Raw genomic sequence first — 18,249 nt, 5'->3', positions numbered from 1 at the left:
GGATAGAATTAGAAATGATTTAAGACAGAATATAACACAAATACAGTTTATGTCTGAGAGTACCTGAAAACATTTTTAAATACCAACAAAGATGTTTATACTTATACATTACACAAATAAAACAAATATTTGTGTATATAAACATCTTTGTTGGTGTGTGTCTGTGTCAAAAACATTTAGTAGTTTTTTAAAGAGATAGTTCAGCCAAAAATGAAAGCATCACACAAATAAAATTAAAAAATCAGCTACATTTTTTTGGTGTGTAACTTCACTTTATCTCCACCAAATTTTCCTTAACATTGCAAAACACACACACACACACACACACACACACACACACACACACACACACAGTTGGAGCTCTTTATAAAAGCTGAACAGACATCACTGAGAGCAACTTCTTGTTCTTGAATTGACTTGACGATGCAGAAATATCCGTTGCCTGCGAGGATCCCGATGCCGGACAATATAGAGTCTACACTGCATGCTGCTCAGCCAGTGTCCTGAGCAAAAACTCAATGATGATATAGTTTTTTCTGTAACCCATGCTGCCTTGGGTTTAAAGCATTTTACAACTCAATAAAGGTAAGCAATACAATTAGGCCTATTTCATTATTGTTTTGCTGCTTTTCAAATACCAGGTAGGCCTATACGTTTTATGTGTATCAGGCCAGCCAGGGACAGCAGATTGCTTGGAGACTATGCATCGGCACGGTCTTATGGCAGTAGAGCTCGATGCCTAAATGTTGCTGCCATCTTATATTGGTGTCATCGTTGTGATTACCGTCATCATCATCATCTTTTCCCAGAAGTCAACTCACATCAAGATTTCATTGTCTTTAACTCCTCCAAATAATTAATGTCTGAATGCCTTTTAAGGTTTGCTATTAAATAATTTATATTCATAAAACATTCAGTAACCTTGCAAGAGTAATGAAAGATATTAACAAGAGAACTATGTAGGCTACACAAACACACAAACACACACACACACACACACACACACACACGTGCACATCCCAGAAAACACAATGTCATGGTTATTGTTTGAGTAAAGTTGTGTTTTTGGTTGTTGCTTTTTTACCCAATTTTTTTTTTCTTCCCAGGACATTGTATGGTGGGTTTATTTATTTGTTGTTTGTGATCATCTCAAAAGAAACCATCTTTGGAATCCAATACCTCAGTAAAAAAAAGCAAATGTTACCAGTTAATCACTTTTTCCAGCTATAATAATATAAATAATAATAATAATAATATTCAAATCGTTTATTTTAATAATTATAATTTGAAAACATTTTGTAATAATGTCTTAAACATTAATCCAAGTATTTGGAGCTGGGTATTTTGGCGCGCTCTTCTGTACCGGTAGTTGTCAGTAGAGACGCCGCTCCCTCCCGTCCCCGTCCCGCTGCTGCCTCTCTCAGGTAGGGCGAGGGCCTCAGACAGAGCGAAGATGGCGACGGACAAACAGAAAAATGAAGGCAGGGTGAAAATTGGACATTATATTCTTGGAGACACGCTAGGAGTGGGAACGTTTGGAAAAGTCAAAGGTAAAACTGTCCCAGATGGTTTGGGTTATTGCTGTAGTAAAGACGGTAAAGCAAAACTGGAGATGATCGAGTCTTTAAATGCGGCTAAAGCAGCAGCAGCACTTGTTGGCTAATAACAGTGTAGTCATGAAACAACAAACATTAAACAACGGATCTCTCTGCGTTTGTCGCTGTTGATAGTGTCAGCCGATCGATGCTTCCGTTGTTTTGTGAATAGTCGCACGAATGTGGTATGTTTGTGTGGTTTGCAGATGGATTGGTCGCAGCTAACATGGTTAGCTTCACGGTTTATGGAGTGATTATTGGTGTTCTGAAGTTGCAGTTGGTGGGGACTGATGGATGCGCTCGTGCACAGGCCAAATGTCAACCGCAGATGCAGCTTTAAGAAAGTCTATCAAAATGACAAGAGAAATGAATTCTTATTTGCCAAAACTCAATTTGGATGTTGTGAATAAGATTAATTAAAATGATCGCGTTTTTGTAACTTAATTAATCCAGAATGTACTGTATATTCATGCTAGGTTAATGACATTCGTATTAGTCGGGCTATTTATATATATATATATATATATATATATATATATATATATATATATATAGGGCTGCAACAACTAATCGATAATAATAGATAACGAAATTTAGTATGGTTTAATCACGCCCGCGCAAGGAAATCATCCGCCAGTCACGTGACTAGATTAATTAAAATATTTGTAACCCTAAGTTACTTATAAGTTAACCGTATGATTGCCCAGAAGCACCCAGCAGTTGATGCTATTTCTAAAATCCTATTCTTTCTCAATCATGTTTTCCCCCCACAAAGTCTGATGCAATAATGAAATTCCTTCTGTTCTGAACAACAGTGAGAAAATAGTAAATAATGGCTTCCCAGCTTGTTGTGCCCCTCAGAGCAATGCAAAAAAAATCGTCATTGAATCTTCCTGTATTATGGGGAAATACCATAATGATGCCAACCTTTCAAGAAAGGAAGTGTGTTGGTTTGGTTAGGGCAAATATTTCATAATAAGGGTCTTTGGGAAACAGAGAAGTTGTACATTGCTGTACAACTGCTGACAAAACATGGAAACTACTAATCATCAATCAAACAAAATAGCCTTCATAAAGACGATTCCAATAGTGCTCTGTTAGGTCTACGGGGTCTAGGACACTCACACACAGTTCCCTCTGCATGACTGGTTTTGTGTTAATGCATAACTAGAGCAGTCTAGTTAAAGCAGGCAGGCTGTTTTAAATGTTGGAAGTTGACTGAGACCATAACAGCTTCTGGGAACAGTTCAAGCTTCAATGTACAGCTTTCAGAGCTTACTAATGCAGCAAAATCCAGCCTGGTTTAAGAAGCTGGTTTGCAAGGCCTTTGTCCATATAAAAACAGTTCATGGAAAAATGTTATAAATATGCGGCGCACTTTACACATTATTGGCACTGTAATGTTAATGCACGCTTTAAAGTGGTTGACTCCCTTACATCACTCATTATGCTTTTCAGTAAATTGACAGTATTTTAGTGTAATTTATCCCACTGCTTCCTAACAGAGTTCAACCCAGGACAGTACCAAAGTTGTATAATATATAAATAAACATAAACAGCATTGGCTTAACGATCTGCAACTGATTAGGCTGACAAGTAAAATGGACAATTGATATATGCTTACAACGGCAAACTAGTGATTTACCAGCATGGCACAAACACTGGGTGAAATAAAGTATTAGGCTAGTATTAGCCATATTACCAAGTGACAGATGAGTTTGTACAATTTGGACAAGCACAGTTTTTGCCACCAAACAGCAGAAGAGGCTACATAAGATAGGCTACAGGAAGTGCTTTCTGCTCTCTTTTTTTGATATTGTAATTATGCATGATTACATGGCTGGTTTTTTTTATTTACAAAAAGCAATTTTCCCTTTTCAGAACAGACATGCAACCCACCGGCATTGATTTTGAGTTAGAGTAAATGGGTTATTCAAGAAGATTTATTGTATATTTTTCATTGACCTTCTATCTGTCTGTGCAGTTGGCCAGCATGAGTTGACCAAGCACCAGGTGGCGGTAAAGATTCTAAACCGGCAGAAGATTCGCAGTCTGGATGTGGTGGGGAAGATTCGACGTGAGATCCAGAACCTCAAACTCTTCCGTCACCCGCATATAATCAAACTGTGAGTAACATCCATTGCCTATTTGTTAAGAACGTGTACCCTTGATCAGGGATGCACCGATGTATCGGCCATTAAAAGCAATTATTTTCACTAGTATCGTCATCGGTCGATTGTTTAAAAACAGCCGATGATCAGAGCTGCTTGTATCCTGTCCATCAAAAGGGGACGAAAAAAAACCGTCAGGCTGCAACTCATACTGTGTGTGAAGAAAATGTATCGGATTGAATTTAAGCCTGTCTAAGGCTGTTAATAACACATAAACAGTTTGAAAATAGCGACGTAAAAGCAGGATCTAGCCTATTTGACTATGAATCACCCATAAGAAACAAAGTCTTAGCTTTCAAATTCTGTCCATTTTATCACAAAATTCAACCAATAAATGGGATTTTGACGCTCTTAAATGTGACGTGACAGATTGTTGTAGTGCCTCAGTTCAGATGGCAGCATGGAGCAAGTATTTTCTTCCACTTAATATAGGTTATAGCAACATGCATAAACATCAAAAAGTATGTTGAAAAATTCAGTGCAACTTACCAAAATGTATCATGCATCATGTTATCACTCAATCAGTGTTTCAACTGCAGAAAGACATCAATAAAACAGCTTGTGAACAATGTCACTTAACATTGCATTTAGCTCAGGAAAGTTATGTTCACAGTTTGTTAGTTAGCTGTAAAAAAAAAAAAAACACTAGAGAGGAGCATATTTACTGTTAATTACATATGTATGTTTGAATAAATTTGTTTAAGTGTTTATAAAAACTACCTTATGTTCAACTGAGTTGAATACAATTTTTTTCTGTCTTTATTTGAGTGTAATTATTATATAAGAAAAATAAATACCAGTTCAATACAATAGTTTGGGCTAATTCTAACCTCTAATATTATAGCAATGTACCAAATGAGAGGGTTCCCTGTAAAGTGTACAGCATTATTTGGCAGAGTTTCTTTTCTCAGTCTTATCGGCAGATAAAGTTAGTGTTTGTGCATCTCTTCCCTTGATTTAGTGGATTTGTTTGTCTCAAATTAATGATTTTTTTCCTTCATTCCCTTTCTCGTTTCCCATGCAATGAAAATGCAGATTCATTACCTCTGAATTCTAATTCACAGATAATGCAGTATTTTATTTAGGGGCTAGAATGTGCACATATTTGACCTACAGATAATAATTTTGAGTTTATTTTATTTTTTATGTATATCTATCCCAGAGTCATAAGTAAAAGAGGAACAAACTTGATGTGCGTGTGAATGAGACCCAGCATCTGTGGACTGGTTTTGCTTCTCTGGTGACCTTGCTTCTATTTTTCTTCTTTTTTCTTTTGTGGCATGGAATGAGGGAAGACGAGACGGTCACAGAATTAAAGTGGATGGAAAAGAGAGGGGGGATTTTCATTTCCTCCCATTATAGAGAAGCAGTAAATCTTTGTCTTTCATGTTCTGAACAATTATTTTCTGTCTGTCTCCTTGATTTTTTTTTTTTGTCTTTACATGTGAGCTGTTTGTCTGTTGATGTTTTATTTGGAGGTCAGTGTCAATAATAAAGACACCTTTACTCTGGCCAGATAATACAAGGAAATGTCGAAGCTATCCAGACTTGCTCCAAAACCATTAGCGATTCATTGACATTTCCCATAAAATTTTATAATAAATAGTTTATTTATTTTATTGTATTATTTAGTAAATATACAAAAATAATTGTATAAGTGTACAATCTAGCATTAAAACTAAAAACCTAACTGTTCAAATATGCCTAAATTCGTCACTTAACCAGTATAAGAAAGGGAATGTTTTCTTGTTTAGAATGTTGTATGATCTTAAAAGCTTTGCATTTACATTTCAGATGTTTTCATTATTCAGATGCATTTCGCTGTGACTACAGAAGCAAACGCATGTATTCTTTACAAATTTGTGCGTTTTGTTTTGTTTGGCAGTTACCAAGTCATCAGCACACCAACAGACATCTTCATGGTCATGGAATATGTTTCAGGAGGAGAACTCTTCGACTACATCTGTAAAAATGGAAAGGTAGGCTACAGCTTTTTAATTTGTAGGTTATGATTAAGACTGGAAAATGAATTGCCTATATTGATTATAAAATAATCAACTGTTCATTTAATTGTTGTATAGTTGAGTCTTTTGTGCTGTCACTGGAGAACCTCCATCAGTGATGCCACTTTAGTGTAGTGAAAAAAATGCTATGACATATTCTTATAATTGAAGCATTTTAGTTTTGCGAAGCAAAGTCCAGCAGGAAGTGAGAGATTAAATGCCACTGTAATTGCTAAAGCATCATAGATCTGCTGAAAGAGGGAGTACAATCTAGGGATGTGGGCAGAACACAAATGTAGATCTTTTTGATGAAATCTTAGAGCTTTCTGTCCCTCCAAAGACAACTACACAACTGACACTTTGATTCTTTAAAAAGTTCATAAAGAGATTGTAAAACTAATCCATATGAATTGAGCGGTTTAGTCCAAATTTTCTGAAGAGACGATCGCTTTATAAGCTGAACAGATTGAATTTAGGCTTTTATTCACATATAAACATTCATCAACTCACACATCAGTTGTGGTAAACAGAAGCTCAAGCATGTTCTCTTGTTGTGCAAGAACCAATGAGGTTCATTCTCATGTGTTGCGCGGCATGTTTGTGTTTCTGCAAGGTTTGGTTGAGCTCCTGTTTATGTTCGCTGATCAAAGTTTATATTTGAATAAGAGCCTAAATTAAATCTGTTCATCAAATAAAGTGATTGTGTGTCTCCAGAAAAATTTGGACTAAACCACTCAATTTTGAAGCATCAAAGTGGTAGTTGTGTAGCAGTCTCTCAGATTTAATTTGTGTTCCTACGTTGAACGAAAGTGTTATGGGTTTGAAATTACATGAGGGTGAGTAATTAATGAAAGAATTTAAATGTTTTGGGTAAACTAACCCTTCAACATCTACTTAAGCTATGTTAGCCGTAGACATTTATTAAAATCAACTGAATCAATAGGTCCAAAAAGTTCAAACAATCTATTATAAACAGATTTCTGTTAGTCCACATAAGTCACTCAAGGCATTGTTGACATCGTTGCCACGGCAACCACTTTTCTATTTATCAAAGAATCCTAAAAAAAAAATCACAGTTTGCACAAAAATGTTAAGCAGCACAACTGTTCTTAAAATTGATAATAATAAGTCATGTTTCTTGAGCAGCAAATCAGCATATTAGAATGATTTCTGAAGGGTCATGTGACACTGAAACTGGAGTAATGATGCTGAAAATTAAGCTTTTTAAACTGGAATAAAATGTATTAAAATATAAAAGAGTTCTGTTGTAATAATAATTGTAATAATATAGTTTTTATCAAATAAATGCAGCCTGGGTGAACATAAGACTAATAAGGAATTATAAAATCTTTCCAAACCCAAGCATTTGAACAGTTGTGTGTATCAGGGTCCACAAAATCGGCACAGTAAGTTTCAACAGGGGAACATTAAATGCAGAATGTTCAGTTTAGGCCACATGGGAGATGTTAAAATAATACATGGTCCTGTGTCTCTGGTTAGTTGGATGAGAAGGAAAGCAGGCGGCTGTTCCAGCAAATCATCTCAGGGGTGGATTACTGCCACAGACATATGGTAGTGCACAGAGACCTCAAGCCTGAGAATGTCCTGCTGGATGCGCACATGAACGCCAAGATTGCAGACTTTGGTATGTGAGCACTTCATATTTGTGAAACATGGTGGTTGTTTTAATGTTTATATCACAACCTATACAGACTTCGACTTTTCCTCATGCAGGCTTGTCAAACATGATGTCGGATGGAGAATTCTTAAGGACGAGTTGCGGCTCTCCTAATTATGCTGCTCCGGAAGTCATCTCTGGAAGGTACCGTTTACCTCTGTGCTTGTATTAACCTTTTACCATTTGTTTTTTTACTTTTAAATGATCTTCTCAAAAACCTGCTCTCGTCCTCTAAGATGATGCTCTGTGCGGTTTCAAATTGCTTTGTGAAGTCCGTTCATTCAGATTATCTCTTGACGGATCTTGCTTTTTCGATCCAGGTTATACGCAGGCCCTGAGGTGGACATCTGGAGCAGCGGAGTGATTTTGTATGCCCTGTTGTGCGGAACGCTGCCGTTTGACGACGACCACGTGCCAACACTGTTCAAGAAGATCTGTGATGGAATCTTCTTCACGCCTCAGTACCTGAACCCCTCTGTTATTAGCCTTTTGAAACACATGCTCCAGGTGGACCCCATGAAGAGAGCCACCATCAAAGAGATTCGGTCAGAAACTATGCCAAGCACTGTCTATTTCATTCAGTAATGCCATAACTATTAGGATGTGTAGAGTAAGATTTGTAAAAGTTCAAATCAATATATTTTCTCTATCTGTTCATTGCTCTCCATTCTCAGGGATGATGAGTGGTTTAAGCAAGATCTCCCCAAGTATCTGTTTCCGGAGGACGCTGCATACAGCAGTAATATGATTGATGAGGAGGCGCTGAAGGAGGTGTGTGAGAAGTTTGAGTGCACTGAGGAGGAGGTCCTCAACTGCTTGTACAGGTTTGTGCTAATTTATTTATTTTAATCTGTAATGGGCAACTTGTTTTTGACCGTCACATAAAGAGGTTGACCGTCACATAAAGAGGATCACATTCACAAACAAACTGTTAAAATTAGATCATTTATGCAGAAATAATTTTTTATAAAAATAACACCATGTCAAGGGGTTTAAACAATAACAGGAAAAATAGTTATCCATTGGAATGATAAAACAACAAGTTGGCGCAAATGACTTCTCCGGAGAACAGTTCACCATAAACTTTTATACTCTCCACCCACAAATCAATCAATTAACAATGAAGTCTTCCGCGAGTCCCGCCAATCACATTTCAACACCATACTGTCCCCAGGAGGCAGAATGTGGAAAGCGGGGCCATAACAGCTCTCCTCAAAAAAGATTCTGCTAAGAATGACAGTTTTTTTGTTGTTGAATTCTTCTCTTTCTCTGCCAAATAAGACAGATTACAGGGCAAATCAGTAAGAATTTCAGAGTTGTTAAGCCATCCATCTACTTTTCCCCGAGAAAGAAGATTCACATCCTCATCAGTATTTTCTGGAGAAGAGTAATTTGTACTGTAGGATGAAATGGGTGAAACCACAGACTGCAGGGAACTACACTAACCTTTTCCACTGGTGGCACTTGCGCTACTAACTTTTTCAGTTACTGGCGCAAAACATGATTTGGTCGCACAAATTATTTATAGTAAGTCGCTCTGGATAATAATGAACAATAATGAAACCGTATTGCATACAGATGTGCTTTTTATTTTACTTGCCATCTTTTAAACCACATGCCTTGTTTTCTTTAACATTGGTTGGGATAGATTTACTGCAATAGAAAATACAGTACACAATAAAGTGCAAAATTAATTTCTTTTGGATTTCAACATGCTATGGTTGGCACAGATGGGCAGACTCCTGAACTCTTAAGGAAAAATAAAATAAATATAATCCATAAAATAATATAATAATAGATTTTCAGCAGCTATATGAAAACAATGCATGTCCACCTCACCTCACATAAGGCTATATTATAAGCTACATTGAATTTAATTATCAATTCAGATTCCTCACTTGCTCGGTTTGCTTGACGCCGAAATGCAGTGGGGAGTGCTGCTGCGTCACGGGATATGTACCTGTCTCTACACTTCGCGTGCTTCATACTGTCATTGTGAAGCTTTAATTTACTTGCGTTTACATGGACATTGATGGCTCAATTGGACTACAAAAATCTTCATGTAAACACCTTAATCGATCGGATTGAGCTCGATCCGAATGAAATTTCGATCGGATTGAAAGGGGTGGTTTATTCCTTTTGTAATGGGATCAAGAGAACATGTAAACACTTGATCGGATTGAAAACCGAAACTGAAAGGACTACGCATGTACAATGACGTATGACGCGCGGAACGAGCTGTTCTTCCTGTTTAATAAAGTGTCATATAAATGAGTGTCCCGTCATTCTAAAATTCTCATTTCACTCAGCGTCTGTGAAGTGAAGCAGGACAACGTCCCACCAGTCCTTGTTTTGGATTCTCATCCACAGACGACTGGTTTTGGCGCGGGGAGGGGCATTTTTACTGCGTGATAAATATAAGCAGCACGGCAAAACGGTTCAATGCTCATTGTCTCCAAATAATGACCAGAGACGGATTAATATTACATCTGCTGTTTAAAACAAATAAAGTACCAATAGAGGAGAATAGTTATGCGCGAACAGCGGGAAACTCTGTATATTTGTGCAGTGTGCGTCAAAAAATCAATTCCGTTTTGAAACTTGTGACATATAAACGCGCACATCAACCCGATTACTTTATAAATCGCAGGGCTGAAGCCAACTTTGTGTTGAATGCTCAGAGCATGTTATAAAACGTATTCTTAAAATACACATTTCTGTTTTAATAAATGCTCATAGTAAATCATAGCATATTGCCTAAAACATAAGGTAGGTACAAAAATAATCAGTGATACATTTGCGACCCATTAAAAATTAGGGTCGCAATGGCATTTCAAAAGGTCGCATATGTGACCATTTTGGTCGCAGTGTAGTTCCCTGGACTGTCATTCTGGATTAAAATTATCACAAGTTGGCACAACACCAACAGAGACTGTATAAGATTTAAAACAATTAATGTGGCAAACCTGAACTTTCCTCCGACGATCAGGAGTATTCAGCAGATAATGATTAACTTAAAGGCGCTTAGCTATACTGTAAGGTCCTGTAAACTTTGCTTGAAATTGGTTATTAGGAAGAGGTAGCAAAGCCAATACCTGATCATCTTCCTGAAATCTCCTTAGCCTTTTTGTCAAAAAGTTGTAGCATTTTAGTTTGAGATTTACACAACTTCTTTTGAGCAATAGCTTGTGCCTCATAAAGTCTACAGCTAAACCCACTCACGTAGTCTACAACATTTTCGGGAGGCTTAGAGGTCTGCCATTCATCAGCTGAAATAGCAGTAGGTCCTCATACTGTATGCCCAAACACCAGTTCATTTGGATTAAAACCAATGCTGTCTTTGGTTACTTCACTTATAGCCAATAACATCCACGACCCTCTTCCCAATCAGCATCTTTAAGTTTCACACAATATGATCTTAAGAGATTTCAAGGTTTGATGAAACCTTTCAAGAGCCCCCTGACTCTGTGGATGGTAAGCACTATAAATATTGTGGGAAACTTGAAGTTGATGCAGGGCTTTTGAGAACTCGACATACTTGTATTCGAACCCTTATCAGATTGAATTGCTTTTGGAATACCAAAAATAGACGAAGTTAGTGAGGGCTTTCAAGATAGACTTAATAGTGATAGACCTTAATGGGTAAGATGCAGGATAACGGGTAGTCTGGCACATTATTGTAAGACACAAGCTGGAAACAAATCAGGGAATTCTTCATTGCATTTTCAACCTCATATTTTATGGGTAGAGATGCTATCATGGGTGGAGCTACCACAATACTCTCTCCCTGAACATTCCCCCCAGCTAAATCATTTCTTAAAATAAACGCAATTCCTGGCCCTGAAAGTGCCGAACGAACACCAACTGCAACATCACCAGATACTATCACTGAGGAAAGATGGATTCTGTGCAAAGGCACTTCAACAAACCCCATCTCAAAACCTTGTACAAAAACATGGGTTCTGGTTGTTGTTTCATTTGTGTAAGTTTTTGTAATATGTCCTGCCTTTATCCTCCCTTGTTTTGCAGTCGCAATCACCACGATCCTCTTGCTGTGGCCTATCACTTGATCATAGACAACCGCCGCATTATGAGTGAGGCCAAAGACTTCTATTTGGCCTCCAGCCCCCCAGACAGCTTTCTAGACGATCTGCCCGCTCATCACTCTGCTAAGGTTCACCCTGAAAGAGTGCCATTCCTAGTGGCCGAGTCTCAACCGCGTCCTCGACACACGCTGGATGAGCTTAACCCCCAAAAGTCTAAGCATCTCGGTGTTCGGCGGGCGAAGTGGCACCTGGGAATCCGTAGCCAGAGCAGACCGAATGATATCATGAGTGAGGTCTGTCGTGCTATGAAGCAGCTGGACTATGAGTGGAAGGTAAGCATCTGTACATGTGGTTTGAATTGAACTTTACATTTCTCGGATCACTGCTGCATTTAAAGGAGTAGTTCACCCAAAAATGAAAGTTGTCATCATTTACCGTCATGCCATCCTAAACCTGAATGACTGACTGACTTCTACAGAACTCGAAAAAAGTTATTTTGAAGAACGTTTCAAGTGTTTTTTGCCATACAATAAAAGTCATTGGTGTCCAGCATAACTATTTCTTTAAGGCGAGTCATATGGCGTTGCCATGTTTTGGAACAGAATAGATTATGTGAATAAATGGCATCCAGAAAAAAGAATTTGTTTGTCCGTTTAGGCCAGGAATATAAAAATTACAATAATAAAGGGTGGAGGAATGGTAAAAATAGATAAATGGACGAATGGATGTCCTGCTATGCATTTTTTGGGCTTATCCTCCTGAGGTTCATGATCTTAGGGTAAATTCCATCTCTTCCTTGTGGGAAAGAGTTTTGGGGCTTCTAGTAAATTCTATAAATAGAAAAGACTTGACTGTTTTCTCTCTTTCTCACACATACACACACACAAACTTGGAGTAAGCAAATAGAATGTTAACTAAAATTTTACAGTACGGTATCTTCATATCGTACAGTCATTATTAGAAGAGCCTGGAGTATGTAAACAGAGCCTCTAAAGTATTAAGGACAGAATTGTTTTTTTAATGGTACACAACTGTTCCAAAGTTAGGGGTCGGTACGAAAAAATTTACTTGGCTGTATTTTTCTTGGCTATATTTATGTTAAATTTACAATTTAAAATAACAGTTTTTGGTCAATCTTTCTTTTAAAAGGTTTAATTTATTCCTGTGATGGCATTTGATTAAAAAATAATTCCAGTATTGTTTGATGAATAGAACGCTTAAAAGAACAGCATTTATTTGAAATAGAAATCTTTTGTAACATTGTAAATGTCTCTTAAAATGTCGATTTAGTGGGTCCTTGCTGAATAAATTATTATTATTTTTAAACAAGACTTTTGAATGATAGTGTAAATTAAAGGTACACTATGGAATTCTGGTCTCTGTTGACATCTATGGTTGAAACAAAATCACAGAGGATTGTTTTCTTTTTTTATGTCAGTTATGTTTATTGTAAGAGAATCCTATGAGAAATATATCTATTAAATGTTGTCTGACAAAGTAATGCATCTGCCGCCGTCGTAGAAAGACCTTCTTTGTTGTTAACCTGTGGCTGAAGGCATTATATGGTTTGTGTCTTAATTCAACTGGCTGAAGTTCAAGCATGTTTGACTGAGTGAGTCATCAGTTTTGGACATAAATGGCCTACGTCTTTGTTTATACGAGTGTTCATTCTTTGTCTTATCTCTTAACGGCCTCTCTTATCTAGTTAAACAGTGTTTACTGCTGTTCAGGAGTATGCCATTCGACCTCCTGAAAACAGTGCAAATAGTGCTACAGTGCAATGAACCCGTCTTCACAGTCCTTTTTAAAGTTAAACGTTGGTAAATAAATTAACTTAAGGTATTTTACAGTCAGATTTGTTAACTCTCCTCTCTTTTTTCCTCTTTGGTTTGATAGGTAGTGAATCCGTATTACTTGCGAGTGCGGAGGAAGAACCCAGTCACTGGCATACATACAAAGATGAGCCTCCAGCTCTACCAGGTGGACAGCAGGACATATTTACTAGACTTCAGGAGCATAGATGGTAAAATTGTCACTGTGTGTGGTTTTATTCAGTGTTTAGTTTTATTTACTTTATTATTTGTTTATAACTGCTTTATTTTACCAATAACCAATAATTTTTTTTAAATTAAATAGACAATTACACATAAGAATATGAATACTGAATAGATCTGACTGAATAATACAAGATCGCGGGCGCGATCGACTGCTTCAGTAGCACCGTAGGCACCGCATCAGCTACCAGTCTCGGTTTTAAATCCCATTTTATAACTCATGAGATCTCCAACCACGTAGTCCTTCTCAGTGAAATGGGCGCTGCAAATGACCGAAGTCTTGGACACCGAAGCAGCACTGAAGTCAGCGCATTTGGTCCGAACAAAGTTGACCCAGGCACGGAACACAGTGGACTCTGTGACCGGTTTTAACGGTGTTTTTGCACCCAGCACAAACGCAGTAATTCACCATCGTGAAAATACGCCTGCGTATACTAACTACCTAACTTAAATAACTAACTAAATAACTAAATAAATGTCCTAATCACTAATTCTCTCGCTCTATCACTCGTGCAATTATCAACACAGCTCAGCGAGCTGGGGAGACGTCTCCCTGTTATGACGTCAAACGATTCGTTTAGGGGGATGGGCAGTTTTAAGTGAGGACTGAAAATAACGAACTTTTTCATCTTATATTCTGCCTTTAGGTATCGAATAACATACAAAACAATACATCAACTTGTGAAACGTGTATTTCCCCTCACTATTTTGTGTCAATCATAATTAAAAATTTAACCTGACATACACACTTTAAGCTTGACGTCGATTAGTCGTTGATCATGGCCAAAAGTGCTCAACAGGATAAGAAATCTTTGAAGTCCACTTTTACGCTCCGTTTCCAACAGTCAACATGACAAATGCATACTGCAAGAGTCCTCCACAAAACATGTTTGATTATACCATCTGGATGCTCAAAATTGATCAGGACAATGCACATTTTATGTATGCACGGCTTATTGTACATGCGAGTTAATCGCCGTTCTAAACTAATGCTGCATTGTTACTCACACACACACACACAAACAGTAACTCGCACATCACTTGCAGATTGTGCATACAGAAACATTCAGTTTGTATTTGTATTATCTGAAATGTATTGTCAACATTGTTCTGTGAAGAAAAAAAACAGTTCTGTGATTTATCAATTGAATAGCTTAGAAACTGAAAAGTTCTAGCATATAATCTTAGTAACTAAAACCCACAACTTCACTATTATTAGAGACGCTGCCAGGTAGAATTAATTAACATGCAATCGCTCTCTCTCTCACGAATGCATTAATATAAATGTAATAATCTTTACTGTGCTACTTTATCTGTGTCTGAGAAATATGACATCCCAAAAACAAAAGAACTGCTAGAAAATAAGCTGTTATGTAGTAATAGTCTTGTGAGCAGCGCACAAGGTGCACAAATAGCTGTGCACAAGGTAACCCGCATTCGAGTCTCAGCTTGAGGTTCTGGCTTATTCGTTAATTCATGACGACATCAGCGACTAGTCGGCCCCACTTTCATCGCTTAAATTCCGATTTAAAAAAAGTCTGAAGTCATTCAACCCCTAATTGTAAATGTTAAGAATTGGCTTCTTTTTTTTTTCTTCTTTTTTTTATATATTGTTGTTTTATTAACTGTACTAAAATGAATCAGAACCAATAAAAGGAAAAATTCCCTACAATTCTCATCCCTGTTGTGGCGTGTTTTGGTGTGTTTTCTGCATACTTCACCATCTGATGTCTTCTGTTACTTTCAGACGACATGGTGGAAGTAAAATCAGGGACTGCCACGCCTCACCGCTCTGGCTCAGTCGGTAACAACCGGACTACCCTAAAGAATGAGAAAAACGAATGTGAGGAGGCAACGAAGGGCGAAGCGTCCGCACCCTCCACACCTCCGATATCTGGAGGGAAAGCGGCGGAAAGCTCTCTGGCTTCTTCTCTTACCTCCTCAGTGGATTCCACAGGGGGAGAGATCCTTCCCCGGCCGGGAAGTCACACCATAGAGTTCTTTGAGATGTGCGCCAACCTCATCAAGCTGCTAGCGCGATAACTTGTGGTTCCTCTGATGCCTTCTCTCTCTCTATCTCTATCTCTCTCTCTCTCTCTCTCTCTCTCTCTCTCTCTCTCTCTCTCTCTCTCTCTCTCTCTCTCTCTCTCTCTCTCTCTCTCTCTCTCTCTCTCTCTCTCTCTCTCTCTCTCTCTCTCTCTCTCTCTCTCTCTCTCTCTCTCTCTCTCTCTCTCTCTCTCTCACTCTCTCTCACTCTCTCTCACTCTCTGGCTTGATTTCTCTTTCTTCTAGAATACTCTCTACCTCTTCATCCACAGCAGTCCTCCTATGTCTATCTTTTTTCTCTCTCAGTGTCTTTAGAGCAATAAGCATGCAGACAGACTCAAGACTCCATGCATCCCACTTGCATGAACAAGCAGAATGGTCTGTGGCCGTACAGTCGCCAGCTTCAGCCTGTTTAAGAGGACTGAGAAAAGGTGCAAAGGGGAAAAGGATGGAGGTTGTTTTTTGTGCCACAGTCAAGGTGTCAGAAAGATTGCTAAGCCACTTTATTGTATCTATACTCTTTTAGAGATGGTTTTACAATTCTTTTTCGGGTTTTATAGCAAGGATTTCCTTGCAGAGAGTGAGGCATAGAGTTATACACTGAGCTAGCTGTACTGTACACAATGCTGTTGCAATTCTTGGTGGACCAAGAGATCTATAGAGAAAGAGCCCACGTGGGCCGACAAGTGAGACCGAAAGCGCTTTTGCACAGTTTTACCTGCAAGTTTTTGTGGGCCAGTGTCATGACTGGTTATCCCATTGACACAGCCTACTGGGGAGGGCACTCGATTAAGAGGAGCCTACTTAAAAAGCGGGCCACTGCTGGGACGGGCCAATTTAACATGGTGGGCACTTTAACACAAAGGGACAACTTGATAAGTCAGCCTTTCTTAAGGAAGAGACCAATGTAAGACCCATTTATCCTGAGGGAGTGCAATGTTCTTGCCTCTGTTTCATAGATTTTTGTTTGTTTGTTTGTCACACCTTAGACTTTTTTTCTATTTGCTCACATTTTACATAAATTTAAGTATATACAGAATTTAAACATGCGTTCAGATTTATGTTTATCAGTGCTTTAAATGGGGTTGTAGATTGTACTGAAATTGTGATATTGGACTGGATTATTTTTTTTAAAGAAATGTTTGATTATATCGCTGTAAGATGTTTTATTCCATACACTGCTTTATCAAAAACTTTTTTTTTTACTATTATTTTAGTTGTTTTACAAATCAATGGTTGCTTCAACATTAAGTACTCCTTAAATCAAATGTACCCCCCCACCCCCTTGGCTTTCTTTACTTTTTTTGTTTTGTTTTTATTTTAAATGTAGGCTGCAAAGATAAGTGCATTTATGAATACTTAAAAAAAAAAAAAAAAACGCTGAGGTGTCCAATATAGTTAACCACCATAAAATGAATGAGTTTAAGTATTAACTCATATTGGCAGATATCCTTTAAAAATTGACGAACTGTGGCTGAGTGAGCCACATAGTTTTGTCTTATTCCTGTGTTTGAAAGCCAGTGTCAATTCATAATCGGAAAGATCTGAAAATCGGAAAGCTCCTCCTACATGCATGTGGCTTCATGTGCCACATTCATGTCAACATGAATAAAAAAAATATTTGATTGACTGACTGGAGAAATCCTCCTTCAGATCAGTGTTTTATGTTCCACAGAATGCAATGAAAACAATATAACAATATTTTAAATAGTTTGCTTGTGTTTGTTTGCCTGTCTCGAGCTCCAGCTGTTCAAATTGATTATATGATTAATAGTTTTTAAACCATAAATTCATACTTTTGTTTGTTTGGCACAGCTCATTTACAAGTCATGTGTTATAAGGGAGAAGAATGTCTTAATGCACATTCTTACCACAAAGTATAACTAGATTGATGATGATAACTTGATTGGTCTTAACAAACGCAGCAACATATTCTCAAAAAGAAAAGAAAATATAGGCCTGTAAATCTCTGATTTGACTGATGGAATTCTTGAGTAATTTTTACATGTTCATCTAGTTTCCTATATATATTAAAAAACACATTATGTCTTTTTTTGTTCAAAACTGCAGTGTCATTTCAAATTCTTTATTAATGAGACTTTAAAGCTAAAACTTGACAATCTATGCTTTGTAAACCAGCTTAAGACAAATCCAGAGAAATTGTTTGGTTTTGCGCTGTCCCATTTACCTTTTTTCTTTCTTTCGAAATATATTTCCCCGTGCAGTAGTCTTATTCAAATGATTACTCTTCCTTACCATTAGGGAACAATTTCAGTCTTTGAAAACAAGTTTAGAAAATCTGTTGATGTACTTCTCTTAACTGCATTTATGTTGATTATCTGTGAAGAGATGCACCTGACAGAGGCTTGCCAATGAAAATTTACAGAAAATTATACTGATAATTTACAATTAAAAAGATGATTTGTAAATACAACTGCCTAATAAAATAATACACGAAGACAGGATTGTACGGTGTCTTGTGAAAACATGGTGTATTTTGTGACTTTATAAAAAAAGTAAAAAAAAGTTAATTATATCACTGTAATATGTACATTACTGTATATAGGTAATATTTCACAACATTAGTTAAGAATGGTAGTATTACATTAATTATACTATATTAATTTAATTAAAAAATGAAACTTATAATATATAT

The 18,249-nt window shown here is 37.4% G+C and overlaps 1 protein-coding gene across 1 annotated transcript; it reads left to right on the top strand.

The window, feature by feature from the left end:
* Positions 1–1,337: 1,337 nt before the first annotated feature.
* Positions 1,338–18,053, top strand: prkaa1 (protein kinase, AMP-activated, alpha 1 catalytic subunit). The gene is made up of 10 exons (XM_079608776.1): positions 1,338–1,550; positions 3,580–3,721; positions 5,652–5,745; positions 7,270–7,414; positions 7,504–7,591; positions 7,768–7,992; positions 8,122–8,271; positions 11,477–11,825; positions 13,390–13,516; positions 15,295–18,053. The coding sequence occupies exons 1-10, from the start codon at positions 1,454–1,456 to the stop codon at positions 15,588–15,590; spliced, it is 1,713 nt and encodes a 570-aa protein (XP_079464902.1). The 5' UTR covers positions 1,338–1,453; the 3' UTR covers positions 15,591–18,053.
* Positions 18,054–18,249: the final 196 nt, after the last annotated feature.

This window comes from Phoxinus phoxinus (assembly GCF_949152265.1).
Source record: "Phoxinus phoxinus genome assembly, chromosome: 3".
Lineage (NCBI taxonomy): Eukaryota > Metazoa > Chordata > Actinopteri > Cypriniformes > Leuciscidae > Phoxinus > Phoxinus phoxinus.
This window is presented reverse-complemented; position numbering and strand designations above follow the sequence as displayed.

Coding starts and splice junctions, on each gene's coding strand:
- prkaa1 (XM_079608776.1), top strand. CDS start 1,454: ATGGCGACGGACAAACAGAAAAATGAAGGCAGGGTGAAAATTGGACAT. Junction 3,722..5,651: donor CACCCGCATATAATCAAACT/GTGAGTAACATC, acceptor TTTGTTTGGCAG/TTACCAAGTCATCAGCACAC. Junction 7,592..7,767: donor CCGGAAGTCATCTCTGGAAG/GTACCGTTTACC, acceptor TTTTCGATCCAG/GTTATACGCAGGCCCTGAGG.